General features: G+C 37.6%; 2 protein-coding genes and 4 long non-coding RNA genes across 11 annotated transcripts; 5 read left to right on the forward strand and 1 right to left on the reverse strand.

Annotated features, from left to right (window-relative positions):
• Nucleotides 1-5416: 5416 nt before the first annotated feature.
• Nucleotides 5417-7571, forward strand: LOC124207453. The gene is made up of 5 exons (XR_006879988.1): nucleotides 5417-5655; nucleotides 6164-6246; nucleotides 6309-6771; nucleotides 6834-6927; nucleotides 6998-7571. It is a non-coding gene; the product is annotated as an uncharacterized LOC124207453 (long non-coding RNA).
• A 161-nt stretch (nucleotides 7572-7732) lies between these two features.
• On the forward strand, nucleotides 7733-8342 carry LOC124207459. Its single transcript, XR_006879989.1, has 2 exons — nucleotides 7733-7884; nucleotides 8274-8342. It is a non-coding gene; the product is annotated as an uncharacterized LOC124207459 (long non-coding RNA).
• Nucleotides 8343-9080: 738 nt separating this feature from the next.
• LOC124207463 (extensin-2-like) lies at nucleotides 9081-12329 on the forward strand. Of its 4 annotated transcripts, none has more exons than XM_046604938.1 (7): nucleotides 9081-9279; nucleotides 9377-9842; nucleotides 9921-10049; nucleotides 10238-10483; nucleotides 10545-10696; nucleotides 10756-10938; nucleotides 11036-12329. In XM_046604938.1, exons 6-7 carry the CDS (start codon nucleotides 10872-10874, stop codon nucleotides 11626-11628), a joined length of 660 nt encoding a protein of 219 aa, XP_046460894.1. In that variant the 5' UTR covers nucleotides 9081-9279; nucleotides 9377-9842; nucleotides 9921-10049; nucleotides 10238-10483; nucleotides 10545-10696; nucleotides 10756-10871; the 3' UTR covers nucleotides 11629-12329. The 4 variants fall into 4 exon arrangements, with proteins under 4 accessions (XP_046460894.1, XP_046460885.1, XP_046460914.1 ...); XM_046604929.1 differs by having other exon boundaries at nucleotides 10548-10696; XM_046604958.1 differs by lacking the exon at nucleotides 10545-10696.
• Nucleotides 12330-13866: 1537 nt separating this feature from the next.
• On the reverse strand, nucleotides 13867-14468 carry LOC124207478. Its single transcript, XR_006880007.1, has 3 exons — nucleotides 14157-14468; nucleotides 13994-14091; nucleotides 13867-13924 (listed from the first exon to the last, which is right to left on the reverse strand). It is a non-coding gene; the product is annotated as an uncharacterized LOC124207478 (long non-coding RNA).
• A 350-nt stretch (nucleotides 14469-14818) lies between these two features.
• LOC124207484 lies at nucleotides 14819-18694 on the forward strand. Of its 3 annotated transcripts, XM_046604990.1 has the most exons (8): nucleotides 14819-15009; nucleotides 15287-15400; nucleotides 15468-15542; nucleotides 15607-15678; nucleotides 15739-15963; nucleotides 16025-17324; nucleotides 17390-18012; nucleotides 18101-18294. In XM_046604990.1, the coding sequence occupies exons 1-8, from the start codon at nucleotides 14980-14982 to the stop codon at nucleotides 18167-18169; spliced, it is 2508 nt and encodes an 835-aa protein (XP_046460946.1). In that variant the 5' UTR covers nucleotides 14819-14979; the 3' UTR covers nucleotides 18170-18294. The 3 variants fall into 3 exon arrangements, with proteins under 3 accessions (XP_046460946.1, XP_046460936.1, XP_046460927.1); XM_046604980.1 differs by having other exon boundaries at nucleotides 15742-15963; nucleotides 17390-18694; XM_046604971.1 differs by having other exon boundaries at nucleotides 17390-18684.
• Nucleotides 18695-19637: 943 nt separating this feature from the next.
• On the forward strand, nucleotides 19638-20336 carry LOC124207496. Its single transcript, XR_006880010.1, has 5 exons — nucleotides 19638-19681; nucleotides 19745-19864; nucleotides 19947-20058; nucleotides 20118-20223; nucleotides 20287-20336. It is a non-coding gene; the product is annotated as an uncharacterized LOC124207496 (long non-coding RNA).
• Nucleotides 20337-20999: the final 663 nt, after the last annotated feature.

Raw genomic sequence — 20999 nt, forward strand, 5'->3', positions numbered from 1 at the left:
GAAAAACATTGGAATTGTGTAATCATTTGTTATCGCGAAATTAACTTTTTTTCACTTCTAATTGGGTTGTGAGATTTTTTTAAAAATGGCCGATTAGCTAAAAATCTACTTTAAACGAGCAGATAATTTTTTTAAAAATTTGATTGGATGTAACGGACAATTCAAAAGCATGGGGTTGTGAATCTTTTTCTTGTTATTTTTGCGCGTAGATAAAAAAAGAAGATGGTGTCAATCCAAAAAACGAATTTTTGTTTGAGAAAGAAAAAATATTTATCGAATGTTGTACAGAGAAAAACTTGGTAATTTATCGGCGCTAGAAATTGGGCGAGTGAAAAACAAAAATAACCAAGGCCAAGAAGAATTCAGAAAAAATCGATCCATCGCGGTACTATTATTAAAATAAAAATTCGTGAGAAATTAATTTCGTTCGTGAAAACCAGAAAACACATTTTTCGATCCGCTTTTTCCAATTTTTTCTCTCTCTGTTGAAAAAGTCAACTCTAAAAAAAAAAAGAAATTCAAAAGAGACGTTCGTGACCGACATGTACACCGACCGAGTTTACGAGCGTGGACCATTTTTATATATTTTTCTACACGAAAAAAACAAAATTACAAAAAAAAAATTAATAGAAATGATGTAAACGTGGAAAAAGTTGCGCGTCAAACAATTGTTCATCGTTATTCACCAATTCGACATCTTGCCGTGCTATTTGTTGTAACATAAAAACAATTTTGTTTGTTTCCTTCCCCTCAATATCTATTCAGTTGTTTTTCTTCCTTTACTTACGACAAAAAACTGTGAACGCCATTTTCCTCACCCGTTTCATTTTTTTCGAATCCACACACATACACACACACACAAAGGGAGGGGAAAAAATCAATTCTTTTTTAATTATTTTTTTTTTTTGCTATTTTTGTCCGGTTGATTTAATTAATTATTCCGTCTTTAATTTTGACAGTGTTTTCTTTTCTCCCCCAAACAAAACAACAAGATACCACGTAACTATTTTTTCTTAATTTTTTTTAAAATCATGTGGTGTGTTATTATATAACCCTCCTTCTTTCCTCTGTGTCTCGAATCAGTTTTGTTTCTATCTGGACTTTTGTGCATAAATTTACAAAAAGATGCAAAATCGAATTGTTTTTTTTTTTATTTGTTTGTTTTTACTTTTTGAAAGGTTCGTTTCTGTTGTAAGAGACTTGAAGAGCCTTTTTAATTTGTATTTCTTATTTCTTTAAAAAAAAATTCGATTTTTGAAACGATTTTTTCCATCGAAATTTTGAATTTTTTGCTTTTTCAATTGAAAAACAAAAATGACAAGTTTTGCCTTTTTGGTGTGTGTGTTATTATTACACGGCGCTGCTTTCTCCTATTTTATATATAAAATGCACACACACGCGACCTTTTTTTAAACTATATGTATACATATAAATATATTCATCCGGAAGTGCTCTATATTATTACGATGATTCACAATAACTAAAAAAAAACAAAACAAAAACAATTAAATAAAATGTGTATGCCGGCGTGTTGATTGTGTTCCCCCTATTACACCCTCACTTTTTTTTATAAAATAATTCTTGTGGAAAACAAAAATTAAAAAAAGATTTTTTGAATTAAAAAAAAAAAGAAATTAATTCGCGAAGATAATTGCGTTGGCGCCTCGGTGTGTGTCCATGTCTAATTCGCTCCATGAAATAATTACGTGTGTGTGTGAAGTATGTAAACTACTTGTGTGTGGTGTAAAAAACAAATTCTGTTGTTGTTTCTTTTGATTTCTCTCGGCATAACATTATTAAACATGAAACACGAAATTAACGTTTATTATATAATATTATCGAATTTTTCAAAAAAAAAATTGTTTTTTTTTTCCCGTTTATTCTCCGACACTTTTTGAATTTCCAAATGTCAGTCAACAGTTTTTGACACGGAAATTCTTATAAGGTGTCACGTCCCAAAATGGGCAAAGACATATTTTTTTTGGGTCGTCCGATCTTTCAACTTGGGTGGTTGTTTTTATTTCAAACTGAAATCAACTTGACGCAAAAAGATTGACACGTATATATCTGGCGGCATCTCTCGCTAATTCCGTTACGCGACTCTTTTCCCCGTGACATTAGACGTGGCGTCATTTCAATTCTCGTGAGTCAAAAATTTAAATAAAACGAGTATATTTATTATCATATCACTCCCGAAATCTTTCTTGTCGACTCTTCCCGTCAAGTCACTTTTTCTTCTTCCTCCAGAAACAAACCAAATAAAATAAAGTATAACTCTCGCACCCAATGTGTTGCACACACGTATAAGATGATTTATTTCAAAGAAAAGTTTCTAGACTTGGTGAAAATAATTTTGTTTTAAATTTTTTCCTTTCGTGAAAATGGCAGCTGTTGCAACCTTGGGACATTCTTGGTCGACAACAACAACGAAAAGCTTTTTCCACCCAAATAATCATAAACACACGAGCTGAAAAGACACACGGCAGCAGATGGGAAAAAAACTTTTTTTCGAACAAGAGTTTTCTTCCACCTCTGCCAGCAACGCCAGCACAACAGATTTTGTGTATTTTTCACCTTCATTTTTTGATGATGATGATGATGAGAATATGTGAACTCGTAGCGGTCACAGCTGTTTGCTGCTGGGATGCTGCTGCTGTCCCGGGCAAAGTTTTGGATAATTCCTGTAGTTTCTGTCGGAATTCATTAGAAAAGCGTCAGCCGTCATACGTAGGCGATCTCTCCCTTTTGAGAGCTCGTAGGGCAGGAATCATTTGCATTGATTATTTGTATTGTGGGCCGGCTCCTTATGCTGCTCTGTTTATTCCAGTAAAGGTCCGTCACCTCCGCCTCCCCAATGGCGTTTAATAACTGGAATTAGACTAAAAGTCTCAAATTCATCTCACCGACCGATGAACCATTTATACACACGTTAAACACCGAAAAAAGAAACCCAAATAATCATCTCGTTTTACCTGCGCAATATAATTTCGTGCGTTGCGCCAGCGGCTCTCGGGTGTTTAATGGACGGAACGGCCTTTGATTTGAGCGCGGAGGAAAAAAACACATTCTTCAAAGACTTTGTGTTTTTATTGCGACGTTGCTGGAAGTATCAGAGCGTTATCCGAATTCCGATCTCTATATAACAGACGGCTCAAATATGCATCATGCATCTCATGCACGTGAAATATATGCACACCCCCCCCCTAAAGGGATATAAAAAGGTGTTATGTCTACGCAATATAATGTGAACGATTTCGCTCGAAATTGGAAAAACGATTTCACTTTGATCCAGAAATGGAGCGAAACCAGAAAATTACACAGTTATTTATGGCGGAATTATATCCCGCATATTTATTTATATTATATGCACACAGAGCTCTCTGCTGGAGAGTGATTTTTGAAACCCAAAAAGCTCTCCCGTCTCTCCTGATGTTGATCTGTTTCTTTTGGGCTTGTTTGTTTTCGAGGAATTGCACATGTTGTGAGTTCCGAGAGGTAATATATATCATGGCAACCAGCTCGACTGGTATGTATACATACGTATATTCTATCGAAAATGTAATCCACATACTGTTGCTGTGTGCTGTGTGGACGAATTGAATTCATCAACGAAATAGGAAACGACTCGGTGCGCGTTTCCTTACAGAAATCTATGCCTCGGGACGTTTTTCGGGCTATTTTGGGAAGTTATTCGTATGGACCATAAGAGCCCGCCGCGTCTTTTGATAACCGGGAAAGAACACACAGCAACTAATTGAACCGATATTCACTCAAACTGCGTGGGCTCTGATGATGGCAGAGGGAATTGAGTACAGCTATATAAAAACATGGCTCGGCCTTTTTCCTGTTCTGTTTTAAATAACCTGTTTTATATGTGCGGGAAATGACGGTGCACTATATATATATTTGCAAAATCAACTGGGCTCGTGAGAAATTTAAATTTTTAAAAAATTCCTTGTGTGTAAATTCGGAGATTTTTGACGATTATTATTTAAAAATTAAAAAAATGGACTGGAAAATAGTCGGAATTCCTTGTTATTATTACTGCCAATGCGGACCTAATTATTTCACTTTTTTCTTCTAAACATCGTGACTTCGTTTGTCATTTTTTCTTTCCTCCCCACCAGATTATATCAACTCTGAAGCAAATGGCGCTTATAAAATAACGTCAATTCTCAGGAGAGGTGCACCGGTATTTCTGGATTTTCAAGTATTCAACTGAAACGCTAGTCACGATTGCTTCACTCATTTCAGGTTTATACATCTTGCTTTTTTAATAATATTTTTATGCTTTTCGTATATGTTTCCGTCATTAGAGAAATGTATTCACTCACAGCATTGTCCTCTTGTCGCACAGTGCTTCGCTTAACTTATTTTAGACCATCGTCACTCCATCACTGTCACTATTAATAAGCTGTTTTGCCGGGAAACATTTATTCGAGATTGTTTTCATAAAAACTGCCTTTTTTTTTGGCAAGGATCAATTTTGATGATAAAAATCTGTACTCGTCGCTCTATTAAATTACTTTGAATTATTTTGTGATCACACCCTGATTGATTACACGATATCTATCCAATGTGTTTGCTAGATATAAACGATAGACTGGTGCAGGGGGTCCAAGAATGTTCATTTTTAAAAAAAGTATCTTATTACTGTAGAACCGCCTATAATTCAAAAATTTTTAGTTTCGTGATATTCTTTTACGCTGACGTTTAGAAAATACAAGGACGTTTATAAATAAAAGTCGTTCTATTTTCACTTTCGACAGATGCATTTGAAATTTAAAATAAATTGTGTAAAGACCTCCCCCATTCGCCCCCACATACCCCACTCAGACTGTGCTGGTGATTCCATCACGTTTGAGACTTGATATTTCACGGTCAAGGCCAACTGAATCCATTTTCCTGGTTACATAAGGAAACACATTTTTTTTACGGTGGAAGAAAGCGATAGTGCGCTAGAGGCTCATATAAACAAAGAAAGTTCATTCTTGTCAGAGTGACGACAAAAAACAACACTGAAGTGCGGATGGCATTTATTCATTCATGTGATGTAGGATAAAGAAGGGCGGAGCTAAATAATCTTAAAGAAGGAAAAAAAAACAATCGAAATACTTTAATGAGAATTTAGCGATAGAAAGAAAGTTGCGCTATGGGGCTGGATAGTATCGGTTGCTGAAACCACATTTGTATGGTATCGATCTGGCAATAAGTGACAGCGATCTGGTTTATTTAATTTTGACGTACAAACAAAATCGAAGTAGAATTATTATTAATGTCGGAGAAATCAAGTGACAATACTGTCCAAGTAAAAATTTAAGTATTTTCTTTGTTTTTACGGATTTCAGATTTTCAGCAGCTTTCATTGCCCACCATCTTATACATGTTCGTTATGTCGCAACGCTGTTTATGCTGTAACATAAACAAAACTTGTAAACGTCAACCCGTCAACATTTCATTCCAGCGATTCCAGAGTATCTAGAATCTAGATTCTAGACTTCTCGAATGCCATATTCTAGACCGACCGTACAATCGGAAGTCCAAATGATATGCCATTGAGAGTCTTTTGTAATACTCTGAATGTTTGCTTTCAGCTTTGAAAATGTCTTCATTGGACAAGCTAAAACTTTTAAGTATTTGTTCCTTCTGCAAACGGTAAAGAATAACTTTGTGGACATGCATTTATTATTACCTACCTAATTCTCTTCCACATGTTTTGTATAGTTTGATCCCCTTCCTGATGTACTTTATTTCTCATGATATTTGTTCGATTAGTCTTGTGTTTTTTTCGTTTGTTTTTTAAATTTTGTATTCAATTGACAAGTTTAAAATTAGATTAAATTGTAGAAAATTAAGGGTAATATTTCTTCCTTCCAAATAATTGTTTCCGTTCAAAGATAGCCACATTGTTGGTCAACTTCCACAGTTTTTTTTTAATTTTCTTCCAGTCAATCTTGAACGAAAATTCCCACTCAGTATTGTATTACCAAGTATTTATAACATATTGAAAGTAGATGCTAGATGTACAATTGTACATAATTCTTTCCTCGTTTCTTTTTCAATTTAAATTAATTATTAATTTTAAATTAAGTAAATTTTATTATCGGTACCCTTTTACACATTTCAAAACGTAATTGATTCATTAATGTTCTTTTCCTTTTAGGAGTTCATCGTCGGTATGATGTCTGAGCTGTTTATGGTGTTGCTGTTTGGTGTCCAGTGGTTTTGAAGTTGAGGTTTGTTGAGGTAATGCTTGATGTTTCGTTCAGTTATTGACTTTTAATTAAGATCTATATTCTTTTTTTCAGTTTAATCGTTTGCTGCCGTTCCATAGACTTGATCCATTGGTAAAACTGAGGAGAGGTTGCTGAAATTCAAGACTCGTCAATAAATTATGTAGATGTAGACAAATTACAAGTGCATATCTGGGCTCCCTTCTTCAGTGGCCCCGTTTCCCTAAATAACCACTAACCAACGCCCGCCGGTGGTCACTCACTCGCTGCCGAAAGCCTACTATGATGCATTGCTCTCTTAAAAACTGTTCCTCGGCCCTCTTCGCTCTTTTTCCGGTTTCTCTTAACCATGGCCGGGTAATCAGGTAATCTCCCTGGTAAAGTCAGTCGGGCAGTGTCTCCCCCTGCTTGACTGGCTGCAGTTTGAACCGGACGGTCTGTTAAAATAAGAATTTAAATCGAGAACAACGCCTCCTTTGAGCGGCCCGGACAATCCTGAAACCTTTAGGGTTGCCATTTCGTCGAGGCTTAAACGAGGGTAAGTAATTACACGTTAGTCAAATTGCTAAAGCTACTGATTCAATTGTTTGTATTACCCAGATGACGCGGAGGTGTTTCCTATTGAGGGGTTTTGGTGACCAGGAGTCACTGAACGAAACGCTAAACCAAATGAAAAAAAAAAACATTAAAAAAGGTAGGCCCCTAATGCTAGATACGACATGAAGCTTTTGCTTTTGCAGAAAATAATGTGAATTTGTTTGCAGCCAACGATCCTTTACTATATCCGAGCCGAGTCCTTTCCGTCTACGTTCGGTGTGAAGAGCAAAACCCGAATTTCAACACATTTTACTGCTTAGCAATGAAAACAAAGCGAGTGTCAAAACATTGTTTTATTTGCGCATACTTTATTGTGGCAGAAACGCGTTGGTCATGTAACAGGGTGAAATTTTTTCCCCTTTTGTTCATGCAGCATCAAACGCAGTGATGTGCACGTCATACGGTGACTTATTCGAAAATTTGACGTTACGTCGTACGTTACGTCAATTTTCCTTGTTTTTGAAGTTTACGGTGACTTCTACGTAAGTGAAAAAAAAATACTGACTTTTTACGTATACTTTTGACGTGTAAAAAAGTCCAGTTATGAGTTTACCGTAAAAGTCAAAAAACAATTTTAAAAATTTGGCAACATTTGCTTTGCGAAAATTCGTCTGCCATTTTAAATTTATTAAATTTTAATTCTTCTAAAAATAGCCCTCCATGTTTAATTTTCATTCTTATTTTTTCCAAATGCAATCTGTGTATATTATGGGCAATAGCAATAAATAATGTAATGATGTATATGTGACGTAACGTCATACGTTTGAAGTATGAAAAAATTTACGTTACGTTGACGTTTTTTTTTTGACTTATTACGTAGTACTTTTAAAATACGTATGACTTCTACGTTTTTTTGGTACGTCAACAAATCCCGTTGACGTGCACATCACTTGCATTGTTTTATTTGCGCATACTTTATTGTGGCAGAAACGCGTTGGTCATGTAACAGGGTGAAATTTTTTTCCCTTTTGTTCATACAGCATCAAACGACACGCGATAGTTCTGGCGGTAATCAACTATTCAAGATGGTAGACCTGTCAATGTAAAAGACAGGGTAAGGGTAGCTCCTGTAAATGTTATTCATTATTGTTAAATAGCTGCTAGTAGGAGCTCATTGTTGATTTGCGGTTACAAAATGCATAGCCCTAGAGTTCAGGTATTGTCAATCAATCATTTGATTTGCGTTTTAGATACTCCTAAATCAGTTGTGGAAATACGATTCCCCCTGCTTCTCCTGGGTGGTTATTTAGGATCATTTAAGTTCATTTTTGAGTTATGCGTTGTGAACGTAGCGGACGAACTCTGACAGTCTATCGAGCTTTAGCAATTGCGTCTAATTTCTTATTTTATTGATTTTATTCATTTTATTCAACCGTTTTATGAGAAGCTTTGATTTGTATTTTTTTATATTAATAATTTACCTTGTTTATCTTTTTTTTTTAGATTTTCTTCTCCGACTGCAGGTGCAAGGATTATGTGTTTGAAACTTAGAAAAGTTTGCAGTAGAATATTTAAAAAAAAAAGCCGACTGTCTTTCAAACGGTTCGAAATGGAAGATTTATTCATTCACCGAAGAAACGAGTCAAATGACTCAAATGTCAAATGTGGTATTTTTAAAGTGACTAAAATTTAAGCCATTATCATTTATGATTTGATATTTATTTTGATATTGGTTTTTGTAGACCCATCCCCAGCAACGTTAACCTGCAGAAAGAAAAAGGCCGGTTTCTATGACCTTGACGCTCGAAGGTCACGGAGATCATTACGTAAAACGTGTCATGCAGTAGTGTAGAGGTTGGGTGAGAATGACACGTGTTGCTTCATAATCAAAAAGGTACAATAGCCGCAAGTGTAAGCTATTTGGTATTCATTTTGATATTGGTTATTGTAGACCCATCCCCGGCAAAGTCACCTGCAGAAGGAAAGGCCAGTTTGCATTTCAATCGAAGATCATGGAGATCATTACGTAAAAGGTGTCAGGCATAGTGTAGAGGTTGGGTGAGAACGGGACGTTTTGCTTCATTATCAAAAAGGTAAAATAGCCATTAGGCTTAAGAGGAGGGGTGAGAAAAAATTGTATAAAAGGCGAGAGAAAATTTGACAGGGATCAGTCGAGTGAGCATCTCCGACACGGCAACAACTCCATATTTCGTCGTAATATCAGTTCGCAATCATGGGTAAATGTTCATTTTTATTTCGAGTCGTAAATCTATTCTATCTTGTTATTAGTTCTTGATACGACTAAGTTACCTTCGAAAAATAATTTCCCATTGTTTATTGCATAGTTAATTATGGCATTGTGTTGCTGTTGGGTGTTGTATCGTTGATGTCGACCACGAGAGAAAATCTTTCAAAAGGAAAGAGAAAAGGCAACAGAAGTCAATCGAGTGAGCATCTCCGACCCGGCAACAACTGCATTCTTCGTCGTATTACCAGGTCGCAATCACGGGTAAATAATCTGTATTTATACATGGAATGTTGTATCAATTTCCATTTTTTCTATTTGATAATGTGTCCGTTAATGTTGAATATTTAATATTGTCTAGTTAACTATGCCGTCACGCTGCTATTTGTTGTTGTATCGTCGATGGCTGGGTCGACCACTGGTGTACCGACGTCTCCTGGATAAGGCGGATACCAAACCGCAACGCCACCGCCTTCTACACAACAACATACGCAATGACCAGATACTACACCGAGGTTGCACTGTTGGGTTTACAGTTAAACCACCAAGGATCGAGATTATTACACCACAACTTGTGCTGCTCCTCGAGGTACTACACCGAGGCACCTACTGAGACTACGCAACTACGTATGCTGCCCCAACCTACGACACCGAGGCTCCAGCTTATTACATCACCAAAGCTGTCGAATTCTACACTGGATCGCCAAAGTACAACAGAAATCAGTCAAGTAAGCTTGACGACAACACGACACGAGCGACACCCAACACGGCAACCCCGAAGTTTCGAATAAACTTCGTTTCAAACAGTGTAACGGCAAAAAGTGAAGGTGAGTTCTTTATTATTGTAATTTTGTGCAACATGTACTAATGACTTGTTTTCGTTCCTTGTCTGTCTTTCGAACAAGACGAATTCGACTGCAATCGCGTCGAATTGAATAGCAAAGATAACATATTCGTACGTGTACACCGCGCCGTTAAACTTGACATTGTCGGTCTGCAAGCCGCACTTGACGACAAGTGCGTTATTGCCACAGGTAAACATTTTATGCCAAGCGAAATTTGTCTTTAAAAGTCTCAATGATAACACCTTTACGGAATGTTGAATAAATTTGATAATCTTCCTGCTCGATAGTATCTAAGAGTCTATTTAAACTGCTAGCAATTTATTTCTGTGAATTAGTTCTACGAATTCCTCTAAAAATGGCCTTTATTTTCTTGTTAGGTGTTAAACGAAAATCTTTTTCAATCCCTGAGCGGTGCCCTTAAAGATGCCCACGAGCACGTAGCGCTGTTCCGCAACATTGATGGCGGTAACATAGGTCGAGTTCTCCGTTCTCCTAAATATTTGAGCCAATGGACAACCGAGAAGGTGAAAGCGGAAAGTGTTAATGGTTTGCTCAAAGCTAATGTGGAGGGTGCAATTTTCGAAGACTACAAGGTCGCATTGACCTTAAACGATGGTCAAAAGGTAAACAGTTATTTCAGTACATGTTTTAGCGATGTTAATTAAAATCTAAAAATTATTTCAGCAGATTTAAACTGACAATGTCGTCGCTGCTGTCGGTTGGTTGGGACGCAAACACGGATTTGGCTGTTGCTTTTGGTTTGGAAATAAAGGAGAGGAGATTTTGGTGGTTATCGAGTGAATACCGAGCTTGAAGCACGATCGAACGTTTGGTTGGTAAGAATCCTTGAACATTTTATTTCATATAAATTGTACTACTGTGATATTTTTATTAGGCTGGAGATGTTACGTTCTTTTGTGATATCAAATTGGGTCGCTGTTGTATGGAACATGATCACCATGCTGTTGTATCAGGGCGATTGGCTGGAGAGAACAATACTGGCAAAGAAACATGGATGAAAAACTGCAGTGCACTGTTACCGAGTGCATTCTTCGTCGTATTATCAGTACGCAATCGGGTAAATATTCTGTTTCACGGAGTTTGTATAAATTATTTGTATTTTATCTGTTTATGTACCATATTGAATATTAATGTTCAAATTATTTGCTGAATAGTTGATTGTGATTTCGTGATGTCGCCGTTTGCCGTATCATTGAAGGCTGGGTCGATCACTGGTGTACCGATGTCTCCTGGGTATGGCGGATACCAAAGCACCACGCCGCCGCCTTGCTACACAACGACAACATTCGCAAGAACCAGTTACTACACTGAGGCACACTATTACTACACCACCAAGGCTCCAGAGTATTACACCGAAGCTGATGCTGCCCCGAGTTACAACATCAAACGTACTACACCGAAGCTCCCAAGTACTAAAACCACCAAGTCACCGGAGTATTACACGTATGTTGCCCCAGCTTGCTGCACCGAGGCTCCCAAGTATTACCTAGTTCCTAGCTACTACACCGAGGCTCCAACTTATTACACCACCAAAGCGGCTGAATACTACACCGAGCCGCCCAAGTACTACACCAACAAGGCTCCCACCACAACTTGTGCTTCCCCGAACCTCTACACCGAAGCCCCGAAGTATTACTCTGCCCTAAGCTACACAACTACAACTGAGGCGGCCAAGTACTACGCAGCCCCAACTTACTACACAGCGGCTGCTCCTTCGTACTACGTTGAATCGGAATACTACACCTAGGCTTCAGTTTACTACACCACAACCTACGCTACACCTAGCTACTACACCGAGGCCCCTATGTACTACACTACCAAGGCACCTGAGTATTATAACGCTATTTACGCTGCTCCGACCAACTACACCGAAGCTCCGAAGTATTACTCCATCCCGAGTTACTACACCACTAAGGCACCTGAATATTACACCACACCCTACGCTTCTCCAACTTACTACAGGGACGCTCCTAAATATTATAACTATGTTCAGATTTGTCGGTCATATCTTAATAGTTACTAATCACTGGGAATTGTTGATCTTTAATAGGGAAATAATTTTTTTTTAACCTGGGTAATCATTGTGTACGACTTTTTGCCACCTAAAAGCCTTAAGTCATTGCGACGTTTTCTTATTTTGGTTGGGTCTTTCCTATTTCGCATGTTAGAGGTGACTATTGCTCTAGTCGCTCCGCATTCCGACACATTCTAGTGTTTGGACGAACTTCATTTACAGGGCAAGTTACGAAAGAGACGTACTTTGTGGTGTTCTAAAATTGTTTGATGTTAACAGCTCTCTTTTTAACTTAAGTTGGCGTAACAAAAGAGTTGCAGATAGTGTGTGGTTCATCATAGAAGTTTTATTTGAAGAATCTGAAGTTGATCAATCGCGTGCCTATAACTTATGTAAAACTTAAGTTGTAAAAAATATACAAGTCGTGAACTAAACATTTTTTGTATTACAAATTATGCATGCGACATAGCAAACACAAACATTAAAAGGAATTGCTTTTTGTAGTCCCACCTCCACCCACAATTCCACCACATTTTAAAATCACATACATACATACACTTAAGTTAACCCGTTGGCTGCCACGCCATACAACCCGTAGGTTGCTCTCTACTACTCTACGCGCCACGTCTGAAGGATCTATGACCAAGGTGGAACTTGCCATTGCTGACAAGTCCGGGCTGACACGGTGACAGAAGAATCCATCACCGCATCGACAAGGGGGAACTAGGGTAGTATGGTGCATTGCCTAACAGGCGCCTTGCGGCAAGTTTTGGGCTGGTGCGACTTTCCGACCCCTCGGCATGAAAACCACGAGACCGAACAGCGCACGCAGCCCGTGCTAAGGAGCAGGGGAAAACAAAGGCGTGGCAACCAACAGGTTAATTAACACTAACACATATTACCAACAACAAATAATGATCCACGCTGACACTTTGGAGATACCGGCGATGTTTTGGTGTCAATCTTCTCGACGTCTCCTCTGCATTACCTGAATAAAGAGAAAACAAATTCTTACTAAGTGAAATGCCAATAAAAGTTACATAATACATATAGGTACATTGATCTGTTATTTTTGGCTCAAAACTTTAAAGGCGCGCTTTAAATTGCTTAAAATCTTGCTAACAATATTGAAAACTGTACACATAACAAAGCTCACTTGCTAGTCTTTAAAAAAAATCCGGAAGTAAACCGGAAGTAGCCACAGCGCCTCAACCATTGAGCTGTCGTCAAATTAAACCACATATTCGTGATCTCCATGAAATTTGGGGTCGATTAGGTGTGATTTAAACGAAATCCAAAATTTTGCCAAAATCGAGAATTTTCCTGAACTATAGTTCAGGAAAATTTTCAAAGCCGGAAGTACGAAAACGTACAAAACGAAACATGAACTTTACCACAAATTCGACGAGGATCACGAATATGTGGTTCTTTTGTGCGTCAGATGAATATTTACTGAACTACTGACTAAAAAGAGTAAACCGGAAGTAGAAAAAAAAGCAATTATCGAAAATTTAACAAGTGAGCTTTGTTGGGGGAATAATAATCGTCAGTAATCACTAAATATTTCAACAAAATAACTGTCGATAAATGTTTAAAGAGATGTTCAAAGTAACAGAAACTGACTGTTTTGACAGCTGTTTAGACTGCAAATTATCAAAAAGCCATCTAGCGTTGGAAAAAAGAAGCGTCCAAGTAAACTTTGTTTGAGCGCAAGAAGGGCCTAATTTTGGAAACTATTACACAGACACTGTTTAACGCAAAATTGGTATATAACCTAAGAAAATAAGTCAATTGTTGGATACCTAGGCATAATCCCGTGGTGAGTGACTGCAGGTGTTTAACAGCAAAGGGGTAGCGACCACTGAAGTGTTCTAACTCGTCAGTGAAGTAAGACAAGTTGTAGCAGCAAAAGCAGTGAAGCTAGATGAGTGTACGTCGGGAAGATAAGGATGGAGCAGTACGTTGCTGAATGTCCCTCTTCCGTCATGAACAAAGGTCAGCATTGGCTTATTAGGATCTTTTATGCGCTCTGTAAAAAAAAATTTATTGCATTAATGAATTGAAAATATAACAGTTAATATAGCATTTCCATCTTTACCTATACTAACAAGCATACTGAAGTTTTCATGACAAAAAACCGCAAAAATGGAAATCACAGCAACCAACAGGTTTACTCCTGAGGTTGATGTAAATTTCCTGATGCCAAAGAAAGTGTCATGAAGTGTTGCAGTAGTATGGTGATAGGTGGTATTGATGCTTACCTTTATCATATGGGTGAATGGTGCTGAATTTAGTATTAGTAAGGCATTAGACGTGGTGTGGTTGTTGTGGTAGCAGTAATGGGGAAATACCTTGTCCCCGCACATTTGTATTCCACAATATGTGAGCTTCACACATGAGTTTTAGGCTTTTGACAACATGATGGGTCTGTTGGATGGAAAGTGACTGAGCGCTAAGTCAACTTTTTAGAATGACTGACAGTATATGCATCTAAAATTTGAAGATATAAGTTGGTATAGTATAAAAATAAGTAAATTAGGTCAAGTTAAACCTACACAAGTTACGAAGTTCAATTTGGTATATGAAATCACAGGAATATAAGTATTAATTCGCATCCAATTTCCCGTAGGGATTCTGTACAGGTTTTTTGGTATACGGGAGGCACACGGATGATTAGTTCGAAATTTCCCCAATAGATAGGATTAGTTCGAAATTTCCCCAATAGATGTTTGCACACACGGAGGATTAGTTCGAAATTTCACCAATAGATGGCGTTTGTACGTAGAAAATGGAAAACGGTTTGAACTGCGCGCCTAAAAGAATTAGAATGTATAGAGAAAGGAGATCGACCGCTGGTTCAGTATGACCTGATTAACCTATTGAATATTTATTTACCCCATAGATGGCTTATTTACTTGCACGCCTGAAATATAATTTGCTGTCGTATCAATAACGACTGTTTCAACTTTGAAGAAAGGCTCGATCCTTTTGGAGGTGAATCAATAGGCTATTGCAGTTTTGTTTTGTTTTTTTCAGTCTTGCCTGTCATGTTCCATTATCTTCTGAAGAGGATCGCGAAAAAAAATGAGTTCAAGTAATCCACTGTCTAATCAGGTAATAAGGAATATGACTGATTTTCACTTCTCTAGGTCATTGAGATTTTTTTTGCATAGACTTATTGTGTATTTGGAATGTAAAAAGTTTTAAAGACTGAATCTGATAAAGTGAGTCTTATGTAGAGCCCTAAACTATAGCGGATTTTTTAATTAATCAGGCTCAATGAATGATGCATTTGAATCATTTTCTTTGTTGTGTATTGAAATTGTATTCATACATACATTCATCTTGTGATGTATGTAACCTAAAGTTTAACGCTCTATGTTTTTATCAGGTGGCTTTCAATGAGGCTGTTGCTGAAGTTTCATGTGAACCAATAAAGAAACACGTTCAAGAAGGTATTGGAAATACAAATAGAAAACCTCCGAAACGTTCGAAGCGTAAACAAGTGATTATAACAACAGGATTATTCGTCTAATTAAGATAAATATTTAATATTTTAATTGTTTTTTTAGACATTTGGAGCTAACAATCTGCCAGAAATAGATGATAATAATACAATAAGCGAAAGAGTAGAAATTATTCACAAGGTAATAAGAAAAATTATTCATATGATTTAGTAATTTTCTTCACCTAATATTGAAATTTTTGAAGACTGTTGGAGTTAACAATTTCCCTAAAATAGATGATCATGAAATAAGCGAAGGTTTTGAAGTGAACCGCCAGGTAATAATAATGATGACTGACAATTTTCATCTTTATTGTATATCTATTATTTTCCCTCAGCAGTCACGTAAAACATATGAGCGTAAACGTTCTCGAAACGTTGTGTTTGATAATATAACGCTTCGCAAAGAGCCTTTACCTCAAGAAACAGATAAGATTGAATACTCTCAAAAGACAGCAAAAAGGGTTCCAGTATGCCGGGCGATCATAAATGCTGGAAAAGGCGTTAAACGTTCTGAAATATTTGATAACGAAATAAGGGAAAGTTTTGAAGTGAACAGACAGGTAATAATAATAATGACTGACAATTTTGTTTCTTTTTTTAATTTCTAATATTTTTCCCCAGTCGCGTCGTGAAGAGGCTAAATCTCTAGAAACAGATAGTCTTGAACAGTCTCAAAATGCAGTGAAAAGTGTTTCGCAATCCCGTACAATCATCAGTGCTCGGAGAGGCGTTAGAAAGCCACAACGAAGAACAGAAGACAAATTTGAATCATGTGAGAGCAGAGAGAGATGTAGATTGAATGAAGAATTGTTTACTCCCGACGAACTTGCTTGCTTAGAAAAAGCTGGGGTTCCGCATCCAATTACGTCTGAGCAACTAGTATCTATTACTGAAGCAATTTATAAAGAATACCATTCCGAAATCGTCGTTTGTGCTGTTTGTGATGAAATGTTTAGTCATTTGGAAACCAAACTTATGAGTGCAGCTGATCTGCCAATCAGTTTTTTCAGTGTTTTACGTAAACCTTCTGGATTGCCTAATGAAGTCCCAGCTTTACATCCACTTCTTCTACAGCAATATGATGTTAGTCATTACTTTCCAGCTGATCCACGGTTTCAAGGATTATTAATATCACCCCGAGGTCTGGAAATTCACCACAAAAAATGCTTAGTGAAATATCAGAACTGTTGTAAATCTCAACTTTACATTTGCGTTACTAACGGATGTTTAACAGCTCTTCAACACAACAAGATCCCCAAGTTTGCGATTGCTCATGGCAACTATATTGGTCAACTTCCGGAAGCGATACGAGAAATGACATTTGCCTCTAGATCCTTAATTCGGCCAATAACTTCATTCGGTCGAATGGCTTGTTACTCTGATACTAGTGGAACGCGGCTAACAGGTCATGTTTATTCAAACCGTCTAAATACAGCCCTAGTAAGGCAGAAGCTTCCGATGGCCCCTGCAACTACAGCAATTCGGGTATTGATCGTTTCCCCAATGGCTTCCGACCAAACAGCTGTATCAAGAGGGAAGATGGCATCAGTGAAGTCCGATTATATTATTGAACCCGAAAAGATTGCTAGTTCTTTACGCTTTTTCCGAGATGTTGGTAACAAAGTCATGAAAAACGTTGAAATAGATCAAGATGCAATCAACAATTTGCCTTCTGATAAAACATCAGTGGACATGCTATTTACGACAGAACAGGAAACTGAAGATTCTCATCAAGATCCTGATTTAGTTCAATCAGTTGAATTCGACAACGGTACAGGTGGACCTTCTCTGTTTAGATCAAATGAAGAATTTCTTGACGGGGTTTTTGAATCCGCAACTGTTACAATTGGAACTGTAGAACCGGAAGAGATCAACGATCATGGGAAAATAGCTCGTGTATTACACACGATACTTGACGAAGGTAATTGATTATTATTGGTTTGGCGTTAAATATTATATTAAAATTATATTTATATGCATTTAAAGGCACATCTTCAAATGAGGTGACTAGCAAAGATGATCTGGGAACGAATAAAAGTTCGTCTACTTATGTTGTTCGCCCAGAAAAGGAATTCATGTCGGATTCCAACCCTGATTACCTTGAGCTCCATTATCCGGATTTATTCCCATTTGGATGTGGTGGATTCGGAGAGCAACGGAAGAATCCAATTTCGAGAAAAGCATTAGTTCAGCACCTCCTTAATTTAAGTTCAAGACAATTCCAGCAAGTGGATTTTGTTTTACCCATTTACGACATGGTGACACGCCAGCAAGTGTCCAATATGGCGTATGTACGTTCCATTCTTCCTTCTCGATTGTCAGGATCAGAGAGGGGCACTACAAATTCCAAAGGAGAAGTGTATGGACGAGTTTCGATGGAAGATTTGAGAGCTGCCCATGGTTATAAAGTTACCTGCTCCGAAGCAGCAAGTCAAGGCTGCCGGTTTCCCTTGCCTCCAGCGAGTTTAAACGGATTAGCAATAGATTTCTTCACGGACATCGGAATTTCTACGCAACCCATGCAGCATTCACAGGCAGCAGCAAATCGAAATCGCCAAAAGGTGTATGCAGCACACAATTCACTGGGAAAAGCTCAAATATGGTTTACCGTGAGTCCCGACGACACTCAATCATTCAAGATCGTTGTGAACGCACTGGGATCTCAAGCAGTTAATTTCGAAAATCCCGTTCCAACAGGGGAAAAGCGATTCAAACTGTTGGCCAAACATCCCGTTGCAGCTGCCCTTCATTTTCAACGCATTTTGAAGATGGTTATAAAAAAAGTCTTGGGTTGGAATCGAAGCCAGCTATTGCCATACAGATCGGGAGGTGTGTTTGGTGTTCCTAAAGGTTACCTGTATCTCGTTGAAGAACAATCGAGGCTCACACTGCACGCTCATTTTCTTATATGGCTTTACGGCCATGAGAATATAGAACGACAACTGCTCCGCGCGTCTAGACTGGACGAAGAAGAACGCAAAGCGAATGATGTATCCCACAACATGCACGAATTATTCCAGGTTAATTTCCTTAATTTTTATTTCTAATTTTTTTTGCATCCAAAAGACAAAAAGATCATAATTACTATAATACTATTTCAAGTAAAAATATCAAAATAACTTAAACGAAAAACGAAGCGTAAGAGCCTAAGAGGGGGTGGGGGTTGGTGCAAGGGTTGTTGGGTGTTGTGGTTTGGTTTGTTCTAACTGTTTATAGATTTTTCTTTAACTATAACTAATTATTTTTTATTTCATATTGCTTATGAAAATAATAAATTTTGTTGTAACTTAAGGTAAAAAGAGAGTGCGACGTGGGGTGGCGGGGCGAAGCCTCCGCCACACCTAAGTCGCACCCCTAATGATTCACAGATATTTTTTTATGTTCCGATAGGCCTATGTTTGATTGATACTATTTAATGTAAATGTATAACGGTAATTTAAGCGATTAACGAAGCGCGAAGGGGGGGAGGGCGGGGGTTGGCGGGCGAAGCCCGCCACCCCCGTCCCCCCCCCCCCCTCCTGATTCACCATACCGATAGATTCATGTAATTAATTTTGAATTTCATGTTTACTTTACTTTTGCTTTTTTAAATTTTTAATTGATATTATTTCCTACGGGAACCTCGCAAACCGGAACGGGATGCCAGCATTGTCTCACCCATTTTGCCTCGTTTCACGATGTAAAAACAACAAGGGCGACACTAGCGACATCTGGTAATGAGTTTTGAATCCTAATTTGGTTGCAATATTATTAAAGATACCCGACAATAGAACTCCACCGACAATAGAACCCCAATATTTTATTTTTTAAAAAATACCCGACAATAGAACTCCAGTGCTCGACAGTAGAACTCCACTACGAGACACGGAGACAGTAGAACTCCGATAATTTGAGCTACGACTGTACAACCAACTTAGGATTCAAAACTCAAGATGTCGCCAGTGTCGCCTTTGTTGTTGTTACAAACGAGGCGAAGCCGAAAAGGGCGAAACAAAACTGTAGCTAATTTATACTTATATTCCTGTGATTTCAATTACCAAATTGAATTTCGTATCATATGTAGGTTTATCTTGACCTAGTTTCCTTATTTTTATACTGTACTAACTTATTTCTTCAAATTCTAGTCTTCTAGATGCATACTGTCAGTGTCAGTCATTCCAACAAGTTGACTTAGCGCTCAGTCAATTTCCATCCATTAGGCCCATCATGCTCTTTGACAAAGCCTAAAACTCATGTTTGAAGATCACATGTAGTGGAATACAAATCTGCCAAGATAAGGTATTTCCCCATTACTGCTACCAGACCATTACAATTCAGATTTTCTTATTATTTATTACATAGGTTTCCTGAACCATAAGACTTTTCTGAATCTTGCAATTTTTGTGGCACACCCTGCAACAGCATGATTTTTGTTATGGATGTTTTTACTTCTCTTTAGAAGGCAACCCAGCTTAGAAATAGGTACAGTTTTATTTCTCATGGGTAAATTTATGTCAATTTATAAGTAACATAGAGAATTTCCTTGTCCCATTGCCACTTTCAGTTTCAGAGACATGAAGCGTGTGAAGTGAATAACCTGCCATGTGTATGCACATGTACCGGATCTGCTTGATGAAAGTCAAATGCCTTACTAAATTCATCACCCATATGATAAGGTAAGCATCAATACCACCTATCACCATGTTACTGAAATACTTCATGACACTTTCTTTAGCATCAGGAAATTTATCTCAACATGTGGAATAATGCTGTTTTTTGCTGTGAATTCAATTTTTACAGTTTTTCATCATGAGCATTTCTGTGTGCTTATTAAAAAAAAGGTAAAGATTGATATGCTTCATTCATTGTTATATTTTCAATAATGAAAAAATTTGTTTTTACAGAGCACGGAGATTCTTGTGCCAATACTGACCTTTGTCCATGACGGAAGAAGGACTATCAACAACATTCTTCTCCATCCTTATCTTCGCGACGCACGCTCATCTAGCTTCACTGCTTTTGAACAAGATTTGTTTTACTTCACTGGCGACTTAGCGAGTTTCTGGACCACTTCAAGATCGCTTCCGTCCGCTGTTACACACCTGCAGTCCACGGGATTATGCCTAGGTATCCAACAATTGACTTATTTTCTTAGGTTATATACCAATTTTGCGTTAAACAGTGTCTGTGTAATAGTTTCCAAAATTAGGCCCTTCTTGCGCTCAAACAAAGTTTACTTGGACGCTTCTTTTTTCCAACGCTAGATGGCTTTTTGATAATTTGCAGTCTAAACAGCTGTCAAAACAGTCAGTTTCTGTTACTTTGAACATCTCTTTAAACATTTATCGACAGTTATTTTGTTGAAATATTTAGTGATTACTGACGATTATTATTCCCCCAACAAAGCTCACTTGTTAAATTTTCGATAATTGCTTTTTTTTTCTACTTCCGGTTTACTCTTTTTAGTCAGTAGTTCAGTAAATATTCATCTGACGCACAAAAGAACCACATATTCGTGATCCTCGTCGAATTTGTGGTAAAGTTCATGTTTCGTTTTGTACGTTTTCGTACTTCCGGCTTTGAAAATTTTCCTGAACTATAGTTCAGGAAAATTCTC

This window comes from Daphnia pulex, chromosome 2, assembly GCF_021134715.1.
Source record: "Daphnia pulex isolate KAP4 chromosome 2, ASM2113471v1".
Taxonomy (NCBI): domain Eukaryota; kingdom Metazoa; phylum Arthropoda; class Branchiopoda; order Diplostraca; family Daphniidae; genus Daphnia; species Daphnia pulex.

What these genes read in the sequence shown, in the direction of transcription:
- LOC124207484 (XM_046604971.1), top strand. Translation starts at nt 14,980, where the DNA reads ATGAGTTCAAGTAATCCACTGTCTAATCAG. An exon ending in GTAATCCACTGTCTAATCAG is followed by an intron (nt 15,010 to 15,286) that starts GTAATAAGGAAT and finishes TGTTTTTATCAG; the next exon opens with GTGGCTTTCAATGAGGCTGT. An exon ending in GTTTTGAAGTGAACAGACAG is followed by an intron (nt 15,964 to 16,024) that starts GTAATAATAATA and finishes ATTTTTCCCCAG; the next exon opens with TCGCGTCGTGAAGAGGCTAA.
- LOC124207463 (XM_046604938.1), top strand. Translation starts at nt 10,872, where the DNA reads ATGGATGAAAAACTGCAGTGCACTGTTACCGAGTGCATTCTTCGTCGT. An exon ending in TATTATCAGTACGCAATCGG is followed by an intron (nt 10,939 to 11,035) that starts GTAAATATTCTG and finishes TTTGCTGAATAG; the next exon opens with TTGATTGTGATTTCGTGATG.